Here is a 24,551-nt window from a genome sequence, read left to right on the forward strand (position 1 = left end):
AATTAACTTTTCTGTTAGGAACATCTGCAGAGAATGACCAAAGCCCTCTAATATATATGTTTGAATCATTCTTGAGAAATACTTATGGAGGATGTTCATTTCAGTACCCTTGTTGTCATGCAGACAACATGTTGGTAGAGCTTCACTGACAGAGAGAAACAAAGATGACACACACCTGTCACCAACCCCGCCCACCTCCACCCCACGCCTCTGTTCTACTGTAGGGCTGCCACTTGACTATAAAGCCAACAACTCCAGAGGAACGCATAACACTGTCAATCTCTTTTTTAACAGGGACCATGTTATGGACTATACTTTTAACGGTCAGTGGTCTGCTCGCTCTCATCATGCTTTACTCTTCCCGCTCAAGGTAATTGTTCTTCATATTTCTGGAACATTTGGATTGCAAAACAAAACATTGTAAATAATTTTGGTTATTTGAGTTCAAATAAGGATAGCCTACAATATTTCAAGGATGAAGTCAGTGTAATTTGATACAGTTGAAGTCGGAAGTTTACATACACATTAGCCAAATACATTTAAACTCAGTTTTTCACAATTCCTGACATTTAATCCTAGTAACAATTCCCTGTCTTAGGTCAGTTAGGATCACCACTTTATTTTAAGAATGTGAAATGTCAGAATAATAGTAGAGAGAATGATTTATTAAGGCTTTTATTTCTTTCATCACATTCCCAGTGGTTCAGAAGTTTACATGCACTCAATTAGTATTTGATAGCATTGCCTATAAATGGGGTCAAACGTTTCGGGTAGCCTTCCACAAGCTTCACACAATAAGTTGGGTGAATTTTGGCCCATTCTTCCTGACAGAGCTGGTGTAACTGAGTCAGGTTTGTAGGCCTCCTTGCTCGCACATGCTTTTTCAGTTCTGCCCACAAATGTTCTATGGGATTGAGGTCAGGGCTTTGTGATGGCCACTCCAATACCTTGACTTTGTTGTCCTTAAGCCATTTTGCCACAACGTTGGAAGTATGCTTTGGGTCATTGTCCATGTGGAAGACCCATTTGCAACCAAGCTTTAACTTCCTGACTGATGTCTTGAGATGTTGCTTCAATATATCCACATCATTTTCCTCGCTCATGATGCCATATATTTTGTGAAGTGCACCAGTCCCTCGTGCATCAAAACACCCCCACAACATGATGCTGCCACCCCTGTGCTTCACGGTTGGGATGGTGTTCTTCGGCTTGCAAGCCTCACCCTTTTTCCTCCAAACATAACGATGGTCATTATGGCCAAACAGTTCTATTTTTGTTTCATCAGACCAGAGGACATTTCTCCAAAAAGTATGATCTTCGTCCCCATGTGCAGTTGCAAACCTTAGTCTGGCTTTTTTATGGTGGTTTTGGAGCAGTGGCTTCTTCCTTGCTGAGCGGCCTTTCAGGTTATGTCGATATAGGACTTGTTTTACTGTGGATATAGATACTTTTGTACCTGTTTCCTCCAGCATCATCACAAGGTCCTTTGCTGTTGTTCTGGGATTGATTTGCACTTTCGCACCAAAGTACGTTCATCTCTAGGAGACAGAACGCGTCTCCTTCCTGAGCGGTATGACAGTTACGTACTATTGTTTGTACAGATGAACGTGGTACCTTCAGGCGTTTGGAAATTGCTCCCAAGGATGAATCAGACTTGTGGAGGTCTACAATTTGTTTTCTGAGGTCTTGGTTGATTTATTTTGATTTTCCCATGATGTCAAGCAAAGAGACACTGAGTTTGAAGGTAGGCCTTGAAATACATCCACGGGGACACCTCCAATTGACTCGAATGATGTCAATCAGTCTATCAAAAGCTCCTAAAACCATGAAATCATTTTCTGGAATTTTCCAAGCTGTTAAAAGGCACAGTCAACTAAGTGTATGTAAACTTCTGACCCACTGGAATTGTGATACAGTAAATTATAAGTGAAATAATCTGTCTATAAACAATTGTTGGAAAAATGACATGTGTCATGCACAAAGTAGATGTCCTAGCTGATTTGCCAAAACTATAGTTTGTTAACAAGAAGTTTGTGGAGTGGTTGAAAAATGAGTTTTAATGACTCCAACCTTGTGTATGTAAACTTCCGACTTCAACTGTATATTTAAGATATTGTAAACGTGTTCTCTTTCTAATATTGAACATTGTTGTGAAAACCGTAACCAATGTCTAACATTTTGCTTACTTCCTCAGTTACAAAGAGATTGACTTTCTACACAGAAATCAATTCATGAAAAGAATGTCAGGGTTATAAATGTCTCACTGAATATACAACATTGTTGAACATGCAGCATAGACCATTAGACCATAATTATATGGTTATCCAAAACCCATTGTTAACCATATTTCATATGTCTACACTGCAGTACTATTGTTAGTATTTTTTTTGTATTTATTTGGATCTCTATAAGCTGTTGCTCATGCAGCAGCTACTCTTCCTGGAGTCCACACAAAACATAAAACATAACATGATACAGGATATTAATAGACAAGAACAGCTCAAGGAGAGCCCACACATCCAACTACTTTAGGGCATCTCCCGAACTGTAGCTCTGAAACCAGTTGGTTTTGTGTGGGAGGTGAAGTGTTAGTCTTGGTTGGCAACTGTATGTCTGTTTCTCCCAGAAAGAAAAATGAGCCACCATTAGTCAAAGGCATTATTCCATGGCTGGGTCATGCCCTGGAGTTTGGAAAAGATGCTGCAAAGTTCCTAACACGGATGAAACAAAAACATGGTGACATTTTTACGGTAGGATTCTCTATACATTTTTGTGTACAGGTACCTGTTTACCTCGTCAATCTTCAACACTTTCTTTATGTCTTTGCTAGTGACATAGAAAGGGTTGCTGTGAACCTGTAGAAGTTATTTGACTTTCAAACGCTTCTTTCATCTTTATGGCATCTAGTGCTATGTGTATCTCCAATTCACATTGCTTTTGCTTTCACAAACAATACTATTGTAATGTGTAATGTGACTCTGACAGTCGTGCATAGACAATGCCATGACTTTAACATTTGAAATAATGTCTTCCAGGTGCGTGTTTGTGGTCATTACGTCACTGTACTGCTGGACCCTAACTCCTATGACGCGGTCCTCGATGACACAGCCTCTCTGGACTTCAGTCGCTACGCCCAGGTCCTGAAGCAGAGGATCTTCAACCTGAGACTACCCAATCACAACCCAGACACAGAGAGGGCCTGGATGGAACAGTAGGTGTTCTAGACCTGTATGCACATCACACCTGACCTCACACCTATCCACACACACATGACCTCACACCTGACCTCACACCTATCCACACAAACATGACCACACACCTGACCTCACACCTATCCACACACACATGACCTCACACCTATCCACACACACATGACCTCACACCTGACCTCACACCTATCCACACACACATGACCTCACACCTGAACTCACACCTATCTACACACACATGACCTCACACCTGAACTCACACCTATCAACACACATATGACCTCACACCTGAACTCACACCTATCCACACCCACATGACCTCACACCTGAACTCACACCTATTCACATACACATGACCTCACACCTATCCACACACACATGACCTCACACCCGTCCTCACACCTGAACTCACACCTATCCACACACACATGACCTCACACCTATCCACACACACTTGACCTCACACCTGACCTCACAACTATCCACACATACATGACCTCACACTTGACCTCACACCTATCCACACACACGACCTCACACCTGACCTCACACCTGACCTCACACATATGACCTCACACCTGACCTCACACCTGAACTCACAACTATCCACACATACATGACCTCACACATGACCTCACACCTGATCTCACACCTATGCACACCCACCTGACCTCACACCTGATCTCACACCTATCCACACACACCTGACCTCACACCTGACCTTGCATCTGATCTCACACCTATCCACACACACCTGACCTCACACCGTAATGTACAGTTCCCTGACAAGGACAATAGTTTATGTTCTATTTTCTTATATTGTAACTAATAAGAAATTCTTCTCCACCAGAAGACTACATGCACATTCATCTAATTCCCTCTGTGTTAACATGCTGTAATATGTCCTCTACATCTTATCCCTGTCCAGGCACTTCCAAGGCCCCAGCCTGGCCAGACTGAGCAGCCGCATGCACCTCCACCTCCAGACCTTGCTAAGGGAAGAGGAGAGGAGCTGTAGCCCAGCAGAGTGGAGGCAGGACGGACTCTTCAGCCTCTGTTACAGCCTGCTCTTCAGGTAAAAACTAGAACTACATTCTGTCTGTGCTGGCCAGCTACTGTACATGTGTTAATAGTCATCCTGCTCTTCAGGTAACATCAGACATTTTTCAGAGTCACTGGCCTGGGGGTTAATTTAGGGTCAAATTAGAGTATCATGCTTGGACCAAATTGCATAACTCTTACACAGAATAGTTAAGACCTACTCTTACACAAGAGTTACACTTATTTCTGTCCTTATAGGGCTGGGTATCTCACACTGTTTGGTACAGAGAAAAGCAGCAACGTCACTGAACTCGCTGCTGTCTACAAAGAGTTCCGCAAGTTTGATGGTCTTCTCACAAAACTGGCTCGTTCAACCCTTAAGCAAGGTACATAATACAGAGTTTAATCTAATATACAATATGTAGTCGTACATTACTCATATGTATACAGTATTTATCTATTCATAAACACCAGTTGTTTCTCTGTACCTGTCTCTGTCTGCCTGTCTTTCTATGTAGCTGTCTCTGTTTTCCTATCTCTCTGTCTGCCTGTCATCTCTGTGTACCTGTCTCTTTTTACCTGGCTCTCTGTCTGACGGTCTCTCTGTGTAGCTGTCTCTGTTTGCCTGTCTCTCTGTCTGCTTGTCTTTCTGTGTACTTGTCTGTTTACCTGTGTCTCTGTCTGCCTGTCTCTCTGTGTACCTGTCTCTGTTTACATCTCTCTGCCTGCCTGTCTCTCTGTGTACATATCTCTGTTTATCTGTCTCTCTGTCTGCCTGTCTCTCTGTGTGTGATCTGGCCTCTCTAATCTGTGTCTCTCTCTCTATGTTGATAGAGGAGAAGAGGACAGCAAGCCTGTCCCAGGAGCGATTGTGGGAGCTGCTGTCCCCAGCCTGGCTGAGCAGAGGAAAGGGGTCAGAGAGCATAGATCATGGGTTAAACAGCAGCTCCTGGCAGCAGAGTTACCTCAGGCATCTACAGAGGGAAGGAGTGGACACAGAGATGCAGAGACGAGCCATGCTGCTTCAGCTCTGGGCCACCCAGGTGACAGAAGACAGAACAGACTAATCCTTTCACACAATGTTCTGGCACACCCCGATGACCAAATACACCTTCTCTTCCTGTGCCTTCTTTGCTACTAGTGGCCCTGGCATGAATGAGTTCACAGGATTTTTCTCTCCCAATGACTCATAATGTCCATGTCAGCACAGTTGACTCATGATGCCATTATGTGAGAAGTAATAAATGTGAAAAAAGTTTCCATTCATGTGTTTCCATGGCACCTGTTTGGAGTTATGTGTTGTCTTAGACAATGGGTCCACACATTCCAGAACAGCACAGATCCCAGCCCTCTGTGGAAAAAAGAAGAGTTGGCAGGACACCCAAACCAACCTGTCTAATTTCAAACAGAAATGGACAAATGTGCCAGAATACATCTGAGGCATCAGAATGTGTTCTCAAAATGATATCAAGCAATAGGCCTAGTGTGCAAATTGAAGGACAATTTAGAGGTATCATCTGTAAATGTTGATGTCAAAATCCAATATAGATCACATCAATGAAGTTGTCTCCAACTCTATATTCATGAGCTCCAGAGGTGGTTTAATAACAGGTTCCTTGTGGCTTCCTTCCTCAAACCAGATGGGAGAGCTAGTCTGTCTGTCTGTCTGTCTGTCTGTCTGTCTGTCTGTCTGTCTGTCTGTCTGTCTGTCTGTCTGTCTGTCTGTCTGTCTGTCTGTCTGTCTGTCTGTCTGTCTGTCTGTCTGTCTGTCTGTCTGTCTGTCTGTCTGTCTGTCTGTCTGTCTGTCTGTCTCACCATCAGTTTCAGAGCAGCAAAGACGCACAGGTGCAATTTGTACCAGGCCCTCTCTGCTCCCTCTGGCACTTTGGCTGCTCTGTTCAACCTGGAGCACTGGAGCCCTAGTCGGCCCACTCAGACCAGGGGAGCGCTAGAGAGTGCTTGGCCAAGACGGTACCTCTGCCTCTCGGGACCTTGAATCTCTTGCCAGGCTGGGATAGGAGAGGGCAGCTTGTCCCTTAGCATCAGTGTATCCTGCTTATAGATGTTTGTTCTGCTGGGAATCTGGCCCAGTCACAGTCAGACAGTGCCAGGAAGAGGAGCACCACTGAAACATATTACAACTGAGGGTGAGGAGAAGGTAGTGCGTTGTAGTTTCTGTCATGACCAGTCACACAGAGCAGAGGTAGGCTTCCTCAGTATAAAATACAATACTGACTGAATGTCAGTCTCTTCCATCGCAGATGCTTCGTCACATGCTTTACACCCAACATGCTCTCATGTTGATACAAAATATAAAAATGTATTGCAACATAGTTATGAGAGCTTTATGTTTATGGCTCTGTATGTGTTGTTGAGGATTGGGGTGGAGGCAGTTCCACAGCCCAGTGAATCTCTGAGCCAGTGTCATACTCAGTCCATCACACACTTGACTGCTCCCCTGCTGTCAACACAACTACACCAGTACACAAATACACACTCAGAAGAGTTGAGGAGGAGACAAAGTGTCTTACTGTGTAGACCAGTGAATTTTCAATTGGAATTCCAAGTTGTTGAATCTTAATTTATTCTTGATTTGCAGGAAAACACTAAAGTGTCAGTAAAAACATGCAGCATATTCATTGACTATTTATACTGTAAGACTCCTACTGTTCCCCCTAAAGTAAACTGAGATGAAGCCTTCCAGTTTGTGTAGCCTAGTGTTCATCATATGGGATCTGTGATGGGACAGGCCAGTGAGTCACCCAGAGAGCCATTGGACCTGGTCTTTGCCTTGCATTAGCCCTGGCTGTCATTGGATCAGTGAAGACCTGACCTGTGAGAGGAAATGGTGAAGAGAGAGGCTCCCTGAACCGACAGCAATTATCGTCTGACTGTTCAGACAGACTTCTCAGCCCTCTGTAGACTCTGACCGCCCGGTCTACACAGACCTGACAGCTCTAAAGGCTCCTCGCTGCCCCTCAGATCAGAACACTTCTACAGTACACTACCGCAGTACCATGATGTAAGGAAGGATTAAAACTGAGAATAAAAGACTGAAAAAAAGGGGGGAAAAGAGAACATCCATTTATAGATTTCTCTAAACACACTTCCATTTTCTCCTTGAGGCTTCTGGCAGTGTGTTCAAACAGTACAGTATATGTACTCTGATTTGTCTGATTTGTCTAACCTTACAGTATAACTGCAACATCATGCTTGGTAATGGGTTCACTGTCTTTGATGGGCTCAGAGTAAGTGCTGTGTTGGATATGTCTAACCTTAGAGTTATGCTCTGTAATACACCTGCTGTTTCTGAACTGACTCTGAGTCTATGTTGTGTTTTATTCCAGGGTAACGCTGGGCCTGCTGCCTTCTGGCTGCTGGGCTTCCTGCTCACCAACCCTGAGGCCATGAGAGCAGTGAAGGAGGAGCTCAGAGGCCTGGCTCTGCAGGAGGACGGCTCCCTACAGCACCACCTTCTGGACACACTGGAGCACCACAGCACACCTGTTTTTGGTAAGAGCCCCAGGCAACCTCTATTATTCACTCGCTGTCCCTTCCACCTCAGAGCTCTCAGGGCTCTCTGCCTAGCTCTGCCAGCCAGCCAAAGACATGCTGTAAAATATTGAACTGAAGCTCTGAACTGAGGGGGGGATAACCAGTGAGAAAATGAAAGAGATTCAGAGAGCTGAATAAGTAAAGATGGATGAATATGTTTTTAGCAGTGGTTTAATGAAGTTAAAATATGTGATATTATCCTCTTCTTATGTATCCACAGCTTTCCAGAAGGGAATACCTCTAGTGTTATGATTAAGTACCCTGGTGCCAGGTCTGTTTGTGCTATAGCTAACTCATATGGTCATTGTCTACCACTGGAGTTGGCTTTACATTATAAACCAATCTGGGCCAAAGGTAATGATTATGATCCCCTTCACTCCCACACACTCCCAACCCTCTCTCATCATGTGTATGATACCTTTCCCCAATCATAGACAGTGTTCTGAGCGAGACCCTGCGTCTGACTGCTGCTGCCCTCATCAACAGAGAGGTGATCCAGAACACGACCCTTCGTCTGGCCAGTGGACAGGAGTACCACCTCAGACAGGGGGACAGGGTATGTCTGTTCCCCTTCCTCAGCCCGCAGATGGACCCTCAGATACACCACGACCCACAGGTAATACAGCACAATACTATTACCTGACAAACACCCAGTTGGTTTTGAAATAATGTCATAATAATCTAAGCACTGGAAGCATACCAGTATACAGATGTATTTTACATTACTATTCAGTCTAATCCACCACCTGCTAATACAATGAATCTAATACAATGACTCTGCGTGACAGTGTCTTTAACCTTAACCTCCACCCTACTTAGTTATTCCGGTCTATTGACTACTAGGTGGATCAGAGAGTCCTTCATTTCAAAATAGCTTTGAATTATTACCTAGTGTGATGGCAGTAGCCAGCCGAGCGTGTCTACACAGTGTGTATGTATGCGTACGTGCGCGTGAGTGCGTGCGTGCGTGCGTGTGTGCGTGCGTGCGTGCGTGCGTGTGTGTGTGTGTGTGTGTGTGTGTGTGTGTGTGCTTACTTGTGGGGTGAGGATGATGCAGCATCACTGTACCACTCACTGTTCTGTAGCACCTCTGTGTCATCACAGCACTGTCCTGTAGCACCTCTGTGTCATCACAGCACTGCACCACTCACTGTTCTGTAGCACCTCTGTGTCATCACAGCACTGTCCTGTAGCACCTCTGTGTCATCACAGCACTGCACCACTCACTGTTCTGTAGCACCTCTGTGTCATCACAGCACTGTCCTGTAGCACCTCTGTGTCATCACAGCACTGTACCACTCACTGTTCTGTAGCACCTCTGTGTCATCACAGCACTGTCCTGTAGCACCTCTGTGTCATCACAGCACTCCACCACTCACTGTTCTGTAGCACCTCTGTGTCATCACAGCACTGTCCTGTAGCACCTCTGTGTCATCACAGCACTGCACCACTCACTGTTCTGTAGCACCTCTGTGTCATCACAGCACTGTCCTGTAGCACCTCTGTGTCATCACAGCACTGCACCACTCACTGTTCTGTAGCACCTCTGTGTCATCACAGCACTGTCCTGTAGCACCTCTGTGTCATCACAGCACTGTACCACTCACTGTTCTGTAGCACCTCTGTGTCATCACAGCACTGTCCTGTAGCACCTCTGTGTCATCACAGCACTCCACCACTCACTGTCCTGTAGCACCTCTGTGTCATCACAGCACTGTCCTGTAGCACCTCTGTGTCATCACAGCACTGTACCACTCACTGTTCTGTAGCACCTCTGTGTCATCACAGCACTGTCCTGTAGCACCTCTGTGTCATCACAGCACTCCACCACTCACTGTTCTGTAGCACCTCTGTGTCATCACAGCACTGTCCTGTATCACCTCTGTGTCATCACAGCACTGTCCTGTAGCACCTCTGTGTCATCACAGCACTGCACCACTCACTGTTCTGTAGCACCTCTGTCATCACAGCACTGTCCTGTATCACCTCTGTGTCATCACAGCACTGTACCACTCACTGTTCTGTAGCACCTCTGTGTCATCACAGCACTGTACCACTCACTGTTCTGTAGCACCTCTGTGTCATCACAGCACTGTACCACTCACTGTCCTGTAGCACCTCTGTGTCATCACAGCACTGTACCACTCACTGTCCTGTAGCACCTCTGTGTCATCACAGCACTGCACCACTAACTGTTCTGTAGCACCTCTGTCATCACAGCACTGTCCTGTATCACCTCTGTGTCATCACAGCACTGTACCACTCACTGTTCTGTAGCACCTCTGTGTCATCACAGCACTGTACCACTCACTGTCCTGTAGCACCTCTGTGTCATCACAGCACTGTACCACTCACTGTCCCGTAGCACCTCTGTGTCATCACAGCACTGCACCACTCACTGTTCTGTAGCACCTCTGTGTCATCACAGCACTGTACCACTCACTGTCCCGTAGCACCTCTGTGTCATCACAGCACTGCACCACTCACTGTTCTGTAGCACCTCTGTCATCACAGCACTGTCCTGTATCACCTCTGTGTCATCACAGCACTGTACCACTCACTGTTCTGTAGCACCTCTGTGTCATCACAGCACTGGACCACTCACTGTCCTGTAGCACCTCTGTGTCATCACAGCACTGTACCACTCACTGTCCTGTAGCACCTCTGTGTCATCACAGCACTGCACCACTCACTGTTCTGTAGCACCTCTGTCATCACAGCACTGTCCTGTATCACCTCTGTGTCATCACAGCACTGTACCACTCACTGTTCTGTAGCACCTCTGTGTCATCACAGCACTGTACCACTCACTGTCGTGTAGCACCTCTGTGTCATCACAGCACTTCACCACTCACTGTTCTGTAGCACCTCTGTGTCATCACAGCACTGTCCTGTAGCACCTCTGTGTCATCACAGCACTGTACCACTCACTGTTCTGTAGCACCTCTGTGTCATCACAGCACTGTCCTGTAGCACCTCTGTGTCATCACAGCACTCCACCACTCACCGTCCTGTAGCACCTCTGTGTCATCACAGCACTCCACCACTCACTGTCCTGTAGCACCTCTGTGTCATCACAGCACTGCACCACTCACTGTTCTGTAGCACCTCTGTGTCATCACAGCACTGTCCTGTAGCACCTCTGTGTCATCACAGCACTGCACCACTCACTGTTCTGTAGCACCTCTGTGTCATCACAGCACTGTCCTGTAGCACCTCTGTGTCATCACAGCACTGTACCACTCACTGTTCTGTAGCACCTCTGTGTCATCACAGCACTGTCCTGTAGCACCTCTGTGTCATCACAGCACTCCACCACTCACTGTCCTGTAGCACCTCTGTGTCATCACAGCACTGCACCACTCACTGTTCTGTAGCACCTCTGTGTCATCACAGCACTGTCCTGTAGCACCTCTGTGTCATCACAGCACTGTACCACTCACTGTTCTGTAGCACCTCTGTGTCATCACAGCACTGTCCTGTAGCACCTCTGTGTCATCACAGCACTCCACCACTCACTGTTCTGTAGCACCTCTGTGTCATCACAGCACTGTCCTGTATCACCTCTGTGTCATCACAGCACTCCACCACTCACTGTCCTGTAGCACCTCTGTGTCATCACAGCACTGCACCACTCACTGTTCTGTAGCACCTCTGTCATCACAGCACTGTCCTGTATCACCTCTGTGTCATCACAGCACTGTACCACTCACTGTTCTGTAGCACCTCTGTGTCATCACAGCACTGTACCACTCACTGTTCTGTAGCACCTCTGTGTCATCACAGCACTGTACCACTCACTGTCCTGTAGCACCTCTGTGTCATCACAGCACTGTACCACTCACTGTCCTGTAGCACCTCTGTGTCATCACAGCACTGCACCACTCACTGTTCTGTAGCACCTCTGTCATCACAGCACTGTCCTGTATCACCTCTGTGTCATCACAGCACTGTACCACTCACTGTTCTGTAGCACCTCTGTGTCATCACAGCACTGTACCACTCACTGTCCTGTAGCACCTCTGTGTCATCACAGCACTGTACCACTCACTGTCCTGTAGCACCTCTGTGTCATCACAGCACTGTACCACTCACTGTCCCGTAGCACCTCTGTGTCATGACAGCACTGCACCACTCACTGTTCTGTAGCACCTCTGTGTCATCACAGCACTGTACCACTCACTGTCCCGTAGCACCTCTGTGTCATCACAGCACTGCACCACTCACTGTTCTGTAGCACCTCTGTCATCACAGCACTGTCCTGTATCACCTCTGTGTCATCACAGCACTGTACCACTCACTGTTCTGTAGCACCTCTGTGTCATCACAGCACTGTACCACTCACTGTTCTGTAGCACCTCTGTGTCATCACAGCACTGTACCACTCACTGTCCTGTAGCACCTCTGTGTCATCACAGCACTGTACCACTCACTGTCCTGTAGCACCTCTGTGTCATCACAGCACTGCACCACTCACTGTTCTGTAGCACCTCTGTCATCACAGCACTGTCCTGTATCACCTCTGTGTCATCACAGCACTGTACCACTCACTGTTCTGTAGCACCTCAGTGTCATCATCAAATTTACTTGTCTTTTCTTCTTCTCTGCTTTACAGACATTTCAATATGACCGCTTCCTAAACGCAGACGGGACAGAGAAGAAGAAGTTCTATAAAGATGGGGAGAGACTGAAATATTACACCATGCCATGGGGTGCAGACAAGAACATGTGTGTTGGGAGACACTTTGCAGTCAGTGGCATCAAACAGTGAGTATAATATGACATTCTCCACCTGTTGTTATTGACAGTGTTATTGACAGTGACCATAGGTGTTGGCAAGACAGCACAATCAGATCCGGAGGCAGGTTACCTCACACTAAGCTTAGTACATCCTAACCACTCCACGTTTGTTATGCTATTGCATAACGTTTTTAAGATGGATGTTTCCCTAATGAAGGAGTTCATTAGTAAGGTATTAATGATTCATGAGGCATTTACAACCACATCAAGATCGCTACCTTAGGCTATGTAGCTGTAGTGTGTAGTGCTGTATAAAACAACTAAGCAAATCCACTTCTCAGGATCTGTTCTTTATTTATATTAATCATTCTGTCTGCTTAGCTGTCAAATGTTTGGTACAGATGTAGGATCTTAATTTGATCACTCTGTTGTAGGAAAATGTACCTGTAATTCAGGAATTTCTTTACTTGTAGTGTTTTTGAGGTTTAAAAAGGATTCTGAAGTTTGTCATTTTGCAATTTCAGACTTGTTTTTCCCTTGAGAAAAAAATTATCAATCCATACAAATATGTCCATTAATTATAATCAACATAATAATTGTTGTCCTGTTGCTGTAGGATTATTTTCCTGTAGCAAACTGACTCAAATTAAGATCCTACACCTGTATCTCTATAGAGTTAAAATTTGTCATAAATTATTGAAATGGCCATTAACGGCTGTGAGTGCTATAGTTAATGCTGTATCGATGTGTAGTTGTATAGGGGTCCTCGAAGACAATCATAAACTGCTGATGAGTGTGCCTTTCTGTGGCAGATATTAGTAGTTTAAATGTCAAATCCTACTAATCCACAGTGAGAGTAAGAGGCAGGTGGTAGAACAGCTGTAAACATACAGTATGGGGTCGCAATTTCTAGGCTTTACCATATGTGAGATATGCAAATATTGTATTACATGGAAGACTGCATTCAGATTACATTCTATCTACAACTGTGTACTCAAAGATGCATTCAAGTCTGAATCTTTTCTCACCTCATGCTTCTCTCCCCTCTCTGTGACTGTCAGGTTTGCGTTCATGGTCCTCTCCCGGCTGGACCTGGAGCTGTGTGACCCGACTGCCACCGTTCCTCCGGTCAACCCCAGTCGATATGGATTCGGGATGCTCCAGCCCGATGGAGACCTGGAGGTCCACTACAGACTCAAGACTCTGCACTAGGTCATGACCCCTGACCCCACACACCATCCTGATTTTAGCATTAAAAGACTCCAAAAAACGGCCAATCATTTCAGGTCCAGTACCATCATTGGGCCGCGGGTGTGAAAGATTCAGCAGACTGCTGGCATTACACATACTGGAGTAACTTTGACACCTTCTGGAAACAGAAGATACTCTACAGGAATGACGGAGTCCATCCAAATCATCTTGGCTCCTGGACTCTGTCCATGCATTTCAAGGCTGTGTTGAAACAATGACTTTTCCTACCGTTGTGACAATGAGTCGTCATAATGCTGTATCAAATATACATGATCCTAGGGGCATTGGCAAACACAATGTAAGTAATTTAATTGATGTACCCCTAATTGCACCAAATAATTCTGTTTATCCTACAGCTATTGCATGCAGTAATCATGAGCCTACGAACCAGAGTTACACTGTTAGCACTGAGGCGGTGTCCCCTAGAAGGAAGACCACTTTGTGCAGCACATCCTTCACCATCAGCTACAATGTAAATAACATGAGTAAGTCTACTTCTGATAAGCTTCTCAGTAAAGCATTATAAACAATCAAGCAACCCAGAAAATTGCTAAAAATAGCCCATATTAACATATGTAGCCTAAGAAACAAGGTCCATGAAGTCAACTTGGTTGTAACAGATGACATTCATATTCTGACTATCTCTGAAACTCACTTAGATAATACCTTTGATGATACAGTGGTAGCAATACATGGTTATAACATCTACCAAAAAGACAGAAATGCCAACGGAGGCAGTGTTGTGGTCTATATTCAGAACCACATTCCTGTAAAGCTTCGAGACAATCTAATGTTAAATACTGTTGAAGTAATATGGCTACAGGTTCATCTCCCTCACCTAAATCCCATTCTTGTGGGAAGCTGCTATAGATCACCAAGTGCTAACTGTCAGTATCTGGATAATATGTGTGAAATGCTTGATAATGTATGTGATATGAACAGGGAGGTATATTTTCTGGGTGATTTTAAATATTGAATGGCTATTATCAAGCTGCCTGCTCAAGAAAAAACTTCAAACTGTAACCAGTGCCTGCAACCTGGAACAGGTTGTCAGTCAACCTACCAGGGTAGTTACAAACAGCACAGGAATTAAATCATCAACATGTATTGATCACATCTTTACTAATGCTACAGAAATGTGCTTTAAAGCAGTATCCAAATCCATAGGATGTAGTGATCACAATATAATAGCCATATCTAGGAAAACCAAAGTTCCAAAGGCTGGGCCTAATATTGTGTATAAGAGGTCATGCAATAAGTTTTGTAGTGATTCATATGTTGATGATGTAAATAATATTTTCTGGTCTGTGGTGTGTAATGATGAGCAACCAGAAGCTGCACTTTACACATTTATGAAATTGCTTATTCCAGTTACTAATAAGCACGCACCCATTAAGAAAATTACTGTAAAAACTGTTAAATCCCCTTGGATTGATGAGGAATTGAAAAATTGTATGGTTGAGAGAGATGAGGCAAAAGGTATGACAAATAAGTCTGGCAGCCCAACTGATTGGCAAACATACTGCAAATGAAGAAATTGTCACACCTTGATCTGTTTCACCTGTCTTTGTGATTTTCTCCACCCCCCTCCAGGTGTCGCCCATCTTCCCCATTATCCCCTGTGTATTTAGACCTGTGTTCTCTGTTTGTCTGTTGCCAGTTAGTTTTGTTCGTAGAACCTACCAGCGTTTGTTTCCCTGCTCCTGCCTGTTTCCTGTTTTCTAGTCCTTCCCGGTTTTGACCGGTCTGCCCACCCTGACCCTGAGACTGCCTGCCGTTTTGTACCTTACCCCACCGTTCTGGATTATTGACCCTGCCTGCCTTGACCTGTCGTTCACCTGTGCCTGTGGTTGTAATAAACTCTTGTTACTTCTACACTGTCTGCATCTGGGTCTTACCTAAACGTGATAGAAGTTGTGACTAAACTAAATAAAAATAAACTATACAATGAAACAAAGATCAATTATATAAAGATTTATAGTATTAAGCTTTGGAGCACCTTAAATTACATTTTGGGGAAAAAAGCCAACTCGGCTCCATCATTCATTGAATCAGATGGCTCATTCATCACAAAGCCCACTGATATTGCCAACTACTTTATTACTTTTTCATTGGCAAGATAAGCAAACTTAGGGTTGACATGCCAGCAACAAATGCTGACACCACGCATTCAAGTATATTGGACCAAATTATGAAAGACAAGAATTTTACTTTTTAATTCCGTAAAGTCACTGCGGAGAGGTGAAACTATTATTGTTGTCTATCAACAACCACCGGGGTCTGTCAATCTGGATGGAAAATGACTGAGGATAATAGCAGATGATATTGCCACTCCTATTTTGCACATCTTCAATTTAAACCTACTAGAAAGTGTGTGCCCTCAGGCATGGAGGGAAGTGTAAGTCATTCCGCTACCCAAGAATAGTAAAGCCCCCTTTACTGGCTCAAATAGCCGACAAGTCAGCCTGTTACCAACCCTTAGTAAACTTCTGGAAAAAAATGGTGTTTGACCCGATACAATGCTATTTCACAGTAAACAAATTGATAACAGACTTTCAGCACGCTTACAGGGAAGGACACTCAACAAGCACAGCACTTACACAAATGACTGAGAGAAATTAATTATACAATTATTGTGGGGGCTGTCTTGTTAGACTTCAGTGCAGCTTTGACATTATCAATCATACAGTAGTCTGCTGCTGGATAAACTTATGTGTAATGCCTTTACACCCCCTGCTATAATGTGTAGAAAAAGTCACTTGTCTAACAGAACACAAAGGGTGTTCTTAAATGGAAGCCTCTCAAACACAATCCAGGTAGAATCAGGAATTCCCTGGGGTAGATTTTTAGGCTACTCCTTGCTTTTAAAATTTTTTAGTAACGACATGCCACTGACTTTGAGTAAAGCCAGAGTGTCTATGTATGCGGATGACTCAACACTATACACGTCAGCTACTACAGCGACGGCCACGGAAAAGGATAATACAGTGCCACCGATGCTGCCCGCTAACAAGGACTGCGCCCTCCCCCCCTCTCTTTTTCCGTGGCCGATGTGAGTAAGACATTTAAACGTGTTAACCTCGCAAAGCTGCCGGCCCAGACGGCATCCCTAGCCGCATCCTCAGAGCATGCACAAACCAGCTGGCTGGTGTGTTTACAGACATATTCAATCGCTCCCTATCCCAGTCTGCTGTCCCCACATGCTTCAAGATGGCCACCATTGTTTCTTTACCCAAGAAAGCAAAGATAACTGAACTAAATGACTATCGCCCCGTAGCACTCACTTCTGTCATCATGAAGTGCTTTGAGAGACTAGTCAAGGATCATGTCACCCCACCTTAACTGCCACCCTAGACTCACTTCAGTTTGCATACCGCCCCAACAGGTCCACAGACGATGCAATTGCCACCACACTGCACACTGCCCTATCCCATCTGGACAAGAGGAATACCTATGTAAGAATGCTGTTCATTGACTGCAGCTCAGCATGCAACACGATAGTACCCTCCATGCTCATCATTAAGCTGGAGGCCTTGGGTCTCAACCCCGCCCTGTGCAATTGGGTCCTAGACTTTCTGACAGGCCGCCCCCAGGTGGTGAAGGTAGGAAACAACATCTCCACTTCGCTGACCCTCAACACTGAGGCCTCACATGGGTATGTTCTCAGCCCCCTCCTGTTCTCCCTGTTCACCCATGACTGAGTGACCATGCACGCCTCCAACTCAATCATCAAGTTTGCAGACGACACAACAGTAGTGGGCTTGATTACCAGCAACGACGAGACAGCCTACAGGAAGGAGGGGAGGGCCCTCGGAGTGTGGTGTCAGGAAAACAACCTCTCACTCAACGTCAGCAGAACAAAGGACATGATTGTGGACTTCAGGCAACAGCAGAGGAGCACCCCCCTATCCACATCGAAGGGACAGTAGTGGAGAAGGTGGAACGTTTTAAATTCCACAAGCAATCACTAACTCAGAGAGACTGCTGCCTACATAGAGACTCACTAGTCCCTTTAAACAATGCCACTTTAATAATGTTTTCATATCTTACATTACTTATCTCATATGTATATACTGCATCTTATACCATCTATTGCATCTTGCCTATGACGCTCGGCCATCTGTCACAACTTCCGCCGAAGTTGGTTCCTCTCCTTGTTCGGGCAGCGGTCAGCGGTCGACGTCACCAGTCTTCTAGCCATCGTCGATCCACCTTTCATTTTCCATTTGTTATATCTTGTTTTCCCGCACACCTGGTTTACCTTCCCTCATTACTTGACATGTATATTTCCCTCTGTTCCCCCCATGTCTGTGTGTGGAATTGTTTGTTGTAAGTGTATGTGCACTCCAGACTGGTTTGCCACGGGTTATTTTCAACCCGTATTTTGTTGTTCTGGATGCAGTTTGTGTTGCTTCATTAAACTGCTCTGGTTGTTACCTAGTTCTGCTCTCCTGCGCCTGACTTCCCTGCAGCCAGTTATGCACCTCTTACAGAATTCCACACCTATATATGGAGTCAGCAGGAGCAGGTGCCCCTGTTATAGGGGTCGAGGAGCGCGTCCAGGAGCACGAGGCGATGCTCCACCATCTCGGCGCCGCCATGGACCGAGTCGTCCAAACCATGGACTGCTGGGAGAGACAGGGAGTTCCTCCAGCGCCCCCACCAGCACAACCAGGGTCTCCACTACTCGCCCCCCCTGCACCTGGTCCCAGTGGGATTCGTCTCGCCCTTCCCCGGGAGTACGATGGGACGGCTACACGCTGCCAGGGTTTCCTGTTGCAGCTGGATCTATACCTGGCAACCGTCCACCCGGCTCCTTTGGGTCGTGAGAGGGTGTCCGCCCTCATCTCGTGCCTTTCAGGGAAAGCCCTGGAGTTGGCCACCGCCGTGTGGGGAGTTGGAGATGCAGCGCTGGACCATTTCAAGGATTTCACCTGACGCTTCCAGGCAGTGTTTGACCACCCACCCAAGGGAAGAGCGGCAGGTGAACATCTCTTCCATCTGAGGCAGGGGACGAGGAGTGCCCAGGAGTTCGCGATGGACTTTCGGACCCTGGCTGCCGGCGTGGGATGGAACGACAGGGCCCTGATCGACCACTATCGCTGCAGTTTGCGCGAGGACGTCTGTCAGGAGTTGGCCTGCAGGGACACCACCATCACCTTTGACCAGCTGGTGGACCTGTCCATTCGGCTGGATAACCTGCTGGCTACCCGCGGACGTCCAGAGCGGGGTCTGTCGGTTCCATCCCCCAGCACCACCGCTCCGATGCCCATGGAGCTGGGGGGTGCTGCGCTGAGGGAGACCGGAGGAGGTTCCATCATGTGCACCATCTGTGGCCGCAGAGGTCACACTGCCGGTCAGTGCCAGGTTAGTTCCTCTGGGGTCGAGGCAGCAGGCAGGGCACTCTGGCGTCACCCCAGGTGAGTCGGCACCATTCTCACCCACCACCCTCTGTTGCACACCTGTTTTTGTTTGTTACTTTTCCTGAGTTTTCCCCGCATTCCCAGCATAAGGTGCTCGTCGATTCAGGCGCGGCTGGGAATTTCATAGACAGATCATTCGCCCATAGTTTAGGGATCCCCATTGTTCCAGTGGCTGTGCCCTTCCCAGTTCACGCCTTAGACAGTCGACCATTAGGGTCAGGGTTGATTAGGGAGGCCACCGCTCCCCTGGGCATGGTGACGCAAGGGGTCACAAGGAGAGAATCAGTCTCTTCCTCATTGACTCTCCTGCGTTTCCCGTGGTGCTAGGCCTACCCTGGTTAGCCTGTCATGACCCCACTGGTCTGCGCCCTTGTATTGACTATCGAGCCCTAAACCAGATCACTGTGAAGTACAGTTACCCGCTACCTCTCGTAGCCACAGCGATTGAGTCAATGCATGGTGCGCGCTTCTTCACCAAACTAGATCTCAGGAGCGCTTATAACCTAGTGCGTATCCGGGAGGGAGACGAGTGGAAGACGGCATTCAGTACTACCTCAGGGCATTATGAGTACCTCGTCATGCCGTACGGGTTGATGAATGCTCCATCAGTCTTCCAAGCCTTTGTAGACAAGATTTTTAGGCACCTGCATGGGCAGGGTGTAGTGGTGTATATTGATGACATTCTGATATATTCCGCTGCACTCGCCGAGCATGTGTCCCTGGTGCGCAGGGTGCTTGGTCGACTGTTGGAGCATGACCTGTACGTCAAGGCTGAGAAATACCTGTTCTTCCAGCAGTCCGTCTCCTTCCTAGGGTACCGCATTTCCACCTCAGGGGTGGAGATGGAGAGTGACCACATTTCAGCCGTGCGTAATTGGCCGACTCCCACCATGGTAAAGGAGGTGCAGCGGTTTCTAGGGTTTGACAATTACTACCAGAGGTTTATCCAGGGTTTTGGTCAGGTAGCAGCTCCCATTACCTCACTGCTGAAGGGGAGCCCAGTACGTTTGCAGTGGTCGGCTGAGGTGGACAGGGCTTTTGGTCACCTAAGGGCTCTGTTTACCTCGGCTCCCGTGCTGGCCCATCCGAATCCCTCTTTGGCGTTCACAGTGTAGGTGGATGCGTCCAAGGCTGGGATAGGAGCCGTACTCTCTCAGCGCTCGGGTATGCCACCGAAGCTCCGCCCCTGTGCCTTCTTCTCGAGGAAGCTCAGCCCGGCGGAGCAAAACTATGACGTGGGGGACCGGGAGCTGTTGGCTGTCGTCAAGTCTTTGAAGGCGTGGAGACATTGGCTTGAGGGGGCTAAACACCCTTTTCTCATCTAGACTGACCACCGCAGACTGGAGTACATCCGGGCAGCGAGGAGACTGAATCCTCGCCAGACAAGGTGGGCCATGTTTTTTACCCGCTTTGTTTTCACCCTTTCGTCAAGGCAGACACACTATCTCGGCTGTATGACACAGAGGAGCGGCCCATGGATCCCACCCCCATACTCCCGGCCTCCTGCCTGGTGGCGCCGATAGTATGGGAGCTGGACACGAACATTGAGCGGGCGTTACGTGCAGAGCCCGCTCCCCTCCAGTGTCCCGCTGGGCGTCTGTATGTTCCCTCTGCTGTCCGTGACCGGCTGATCTATTGGGCTCACACGTCACCCTCCTCTGGTCATCCAGGTATCAGTCGGACACTGCGCTGTTTGAGTGGGAAGTACTGGTGGCCCACCTTGGCCAAGGACGTGAGGGTTTATGTTTCCTCCTGCTCGGTGTGCGCCCAGTGTAAGGCTCCTAGGCACCTGCCCAGAGGTAAGTTACACCCCTTACCTGTTCCACAACGGCCATGGTCTCACCTGTCGATAGATTTTCTCACAGATCTTCCCCACTCACAGGGTAACACCATGATCCTGGTCGTTGTGGACCGTTTCTCCAAGTCCTGCTGTCTCCTTCCTCTGCCCGGTCTCCCTATGGCCCTACGGACTGCCGAGGCCTTGTTCACTCACGTCTTCCGGCACTACGGGGTGCCTGAGGATATAGTGTCTGACCGAGGTCCCCAGTTCACGCCGAGGGTCTGGAGAGCGTTCATGGAGCGTCTGGGGGTCTCGATTAGCCTTACCTCAGGTTTTCACCCCGAGAGTAACGAGCAGATGGAGAGAGTTAACCAGGATGTGGGTAGGTTTCTGCGGTCTTATTGCCAGGAACGGACGGGGGAGTGGGCGGCGTTCGTGCCCTGGGAAGATATGGCCCTGAACTCGCTTCACCACTCCTCTACTAACCTCTCCCCTTTCCAGTGCGTACAGGGGTACCAGCCGGTTCTGGCCCCTTGGCATCAGAGTCAGACCGAGGCTCCTGCTGTGGACGACTTGTTCCGGCGCGTGGTGAACATGGGACGCCGCCCATGTTCACCTTCAGCGCACCGTGCTGCACCAGAAAGCCAGCGCAGACCATCACCGCAGTGGCTCTCAACCCGAAACCTGCCCCTCCGCCTGCCCTGCCGGAAGCTGAGTCCACGGTTGGAAGGGCCGTTTAAAGTCCTGAGGAGACTGAACGAGGTGTGTTACAGGTTACAGCTCCCCCCCGATTACCGTATTAACCCCTCGTTCCATGTGTTTCTCCTCAGGCCGGTGGTGGCTGGTCCGCTCCAGGAGTCTGAGGTGCGGGAGGTTCCTCCGCCCCCTCTGGACATTGAGGGGGACCCGGCATACGCCGTTCGCTCCATACTGGATTCGAGGTGTTGGGCGAGGGGCTTTCAGTACCTCGTGGAGTGGGAGGGGTACTGTCCGGAGAAGAGATGCTGGGTTCCGATGGAGGACGTGTTCGACCCTTCAATGCTGCGGGAGTTCCACCGTCCCCGTCTAGATCGTGCTGCACCTCGCCCTCCGGGTCGTCCCCGAGGCCGGTGTCGGCGCTGCTGTTGGTTCCTATCCTTGTTTGGGCGGCATTCGGCGGTCGACGTCACCAGTCTTCTAGCCATCGCCGATCCACCTTTCATTTTCCATTTGTTTTGTCTTGTTTTCCCGCACACCTGGTTTACCTTCCCTCATTACTTGACGTGTATATAACCCTCTGTTCTCCCCATGTCTGTGTGTGGAATTGTTTGTTGTAAGTGTGTGTGCACTTCAGACTGGTTTGCCACGGGTTATTTTTAACCCGTATTTTGTTGTTCTGAATGCAGTTTGTGTTGCTTCATTAAACTGCTCTGGTTGTTACCTAGTTCTGCTCTCCTGCGCCTGACTTCTCTGCAGCCAGTTACGCACCTCTTACACCATCGCTCATCCATATATTTATATGTACATATTCTTATTCCATCCCTTTAGATTTGTGTGTATTAGGTAGTTGTTGGGGAATTGTTCAATTACTTGTTAGATATTACTCTACTGTCGGAACTAGAAGCACAAGCATTTCGCTATACTCACATTAACATCTGCCAACCATGTGATTGTGACCAATAAAATTGGATTTGATTGGATTTGATTGGACTGAAATGACTGCAACACTTAATAAAGAGCTGCAGTCAGTTTCAGAGTGGGTGGCAAGGAATAAGTTAACCCTAAATATTTCTAATACTTAAAAGCATTGTATTTGGGTCAAAACCTCAAATCCTAAACCTCAACTAAATCTTGTAATAAATAATGTGGAAATTGATCACGTTGAGACTAAACTGCTTGCAGTAACCCTAGATTGTAAACTGTCATGGTCAAAACATATTTATAAAGTAGTAGCTAAGATGGGGAGAAGTCTGTCTATAATAAAGCGATGCTCTGCTTTCTTAACAACACTACCAACAAGGCAGGTCCTACAGGCCCTAGTTTTGTTGTACTTTGACTACTGTTCAGTCATGTGGTCAGGTGCCACAAAAAAGGACTTAGGAAAATTGCAATTGGCTCAGAACAGGGCAGCATGGCTGGCACTTGGATGTACACAGAGAGCTAAAATTAATAATATGCATGTCAATCTCTCCTGGCTCAAAGTGGAGGAGAGATTGACTTCATCACTACTTGTATTTATGAGAGGTACTGACATGTTGAATGCACCGAGCTGTCTGTTTAAACTACTGGCACACAGCTCGGACACACATGCATACCCCACAAGACATGCCAGAAGAGGTCTCTTCACAGTCCCCAAGTCCAGAACAGACTATGGGAGGCGCACAGTACTACATAGAGCCATGACTACATGGAACTCTATTCCACATCAAGTTACTGATGCAAGCAGTAAAATTTGATTTAAAAAGCAGATTAAAAATACACCTTATGGAACAGTGGGGACTGTGAAGCAACACAAACATGCTGTAGGCACAGACACATGCACACACACACACACACGATAACATATGTACTAATGCACACACATACACATGGATTTAGTACTGTAGATATGTGGTAGTGGTGGAGTAGGGGCCTGAGGGCACACAGTGTGTTGTGAAATATGTGAATGTATTGTAATGTTTTTAAAATTGTATAAACTGCCTTAATTTTGCTGGACCCCAGAAAGAGTAGCTGCTGCCTTGGCACCAGCTAATGGGGATCCATAATAAATACTAATACAAATTGCTGCAATAGAACTAGGACATGACTAGCCTGCTCCCAGATCTGTTTGTGCTGTATACCCATGTTTGGCATTATTATTTATTTATTTTATTTAACCTTTACTTAACTTTATTTATTTATTTAATTTCACCTTTACTTAACTAAGAAAGTCACAATTACCATAGGATGTGGGACCAGGCTATGACATGACTTCATCACGTATCCTCTTCCTGAAACTGACTGCACTCTATCCAAATCAGTTCCATGCTTGTATTTATATTGTAAATATTGTTTTTACATTAGAACTATATCCCATGTATATCTCTGAATAATACACGCCTTGCATATGTAGGGCCAATATATCTAAATTCATTGTTTGTGTTGCTTGTGTCTCTCAAGACTAAATGCCTTGAATGAAGTGCACATCATCATAGTCATGGAAAATTAAACACATTGCATCTAATAGGCTTTGAAGCACGACGACATTCAGGGGACAGAATTCAATGCAATATTTCAACAAATAGTAGGCCTACATCTGTCTGGATGAATGGGAGGGTATTAATACTCCCTCTCTAGGGTTGGTTGTGTTCGTATGGATTGGAAAGCGATTCTTGAATATAGTGTACCACATAATCTCTTGCCTTGGAATCATTGATTGCTCGTTTCCACCAGCCTGTGGTGGCATTTTTGTGCCAAACAACATGTTATATTGTGACGAATACGATTGCAGCTCCTTGGTTCTGTTACGTAAGGGTTAAACGCATCAACGTGAAGCTGGGCAGTGAAGCTGCTTGCCGCGCCGCGTTTCGACCT

The 24,551-nt window shown here is 46.8% G+C and overlaps 1 protein-coding gene across 1 annotated transcript; it reads left to right on the forward strand.

Annotated features, from left to right (window-relative positions):
- The first annotated feature begins 245 nt into the window (after positions 1-245).
- LOC106583533 (prostacyclin synthase) lies at positions 246-15,671 on the forward strand. Its single transcript, XM_014167834.3, has 10 exons — positions 246-370; positions 2,627-2,750; positions 3,036-3,211; positions 4,138-4,284; positions 4,509-4,636; positions 5,085-5,293; positions 7,598-7,763; positions 8,240-8,421; positions 12,421-12,572; positions 13,607-15,671. The coding sequence occupies exons 1-10, from the start codon at positions 300-302 to the stop codon at positions 13,755-13,757; spliced, it is 1,506 nt and encodes a 501-aa protein (XP_014023309.1). The 5' UTR covers positions 246-299; the 3' UTR covers positions 13,758-15,671.
- Positions 15,672-24,551: the final 8,880 nt, after the last annotated feature.

Source organism: Salmo salar, chromosome 22 (assembly GCF_965601325.2).
Source record: "Salmo salar chromosome 22, fSalSal1, whole genome shotgun sequence".
NCBI classification, from domain to species: Eukaryota; Metazoa; Chordata; class Actinopteri; order Salmoniformes; family Salmonidae; genus Salmo; species Salmo salar.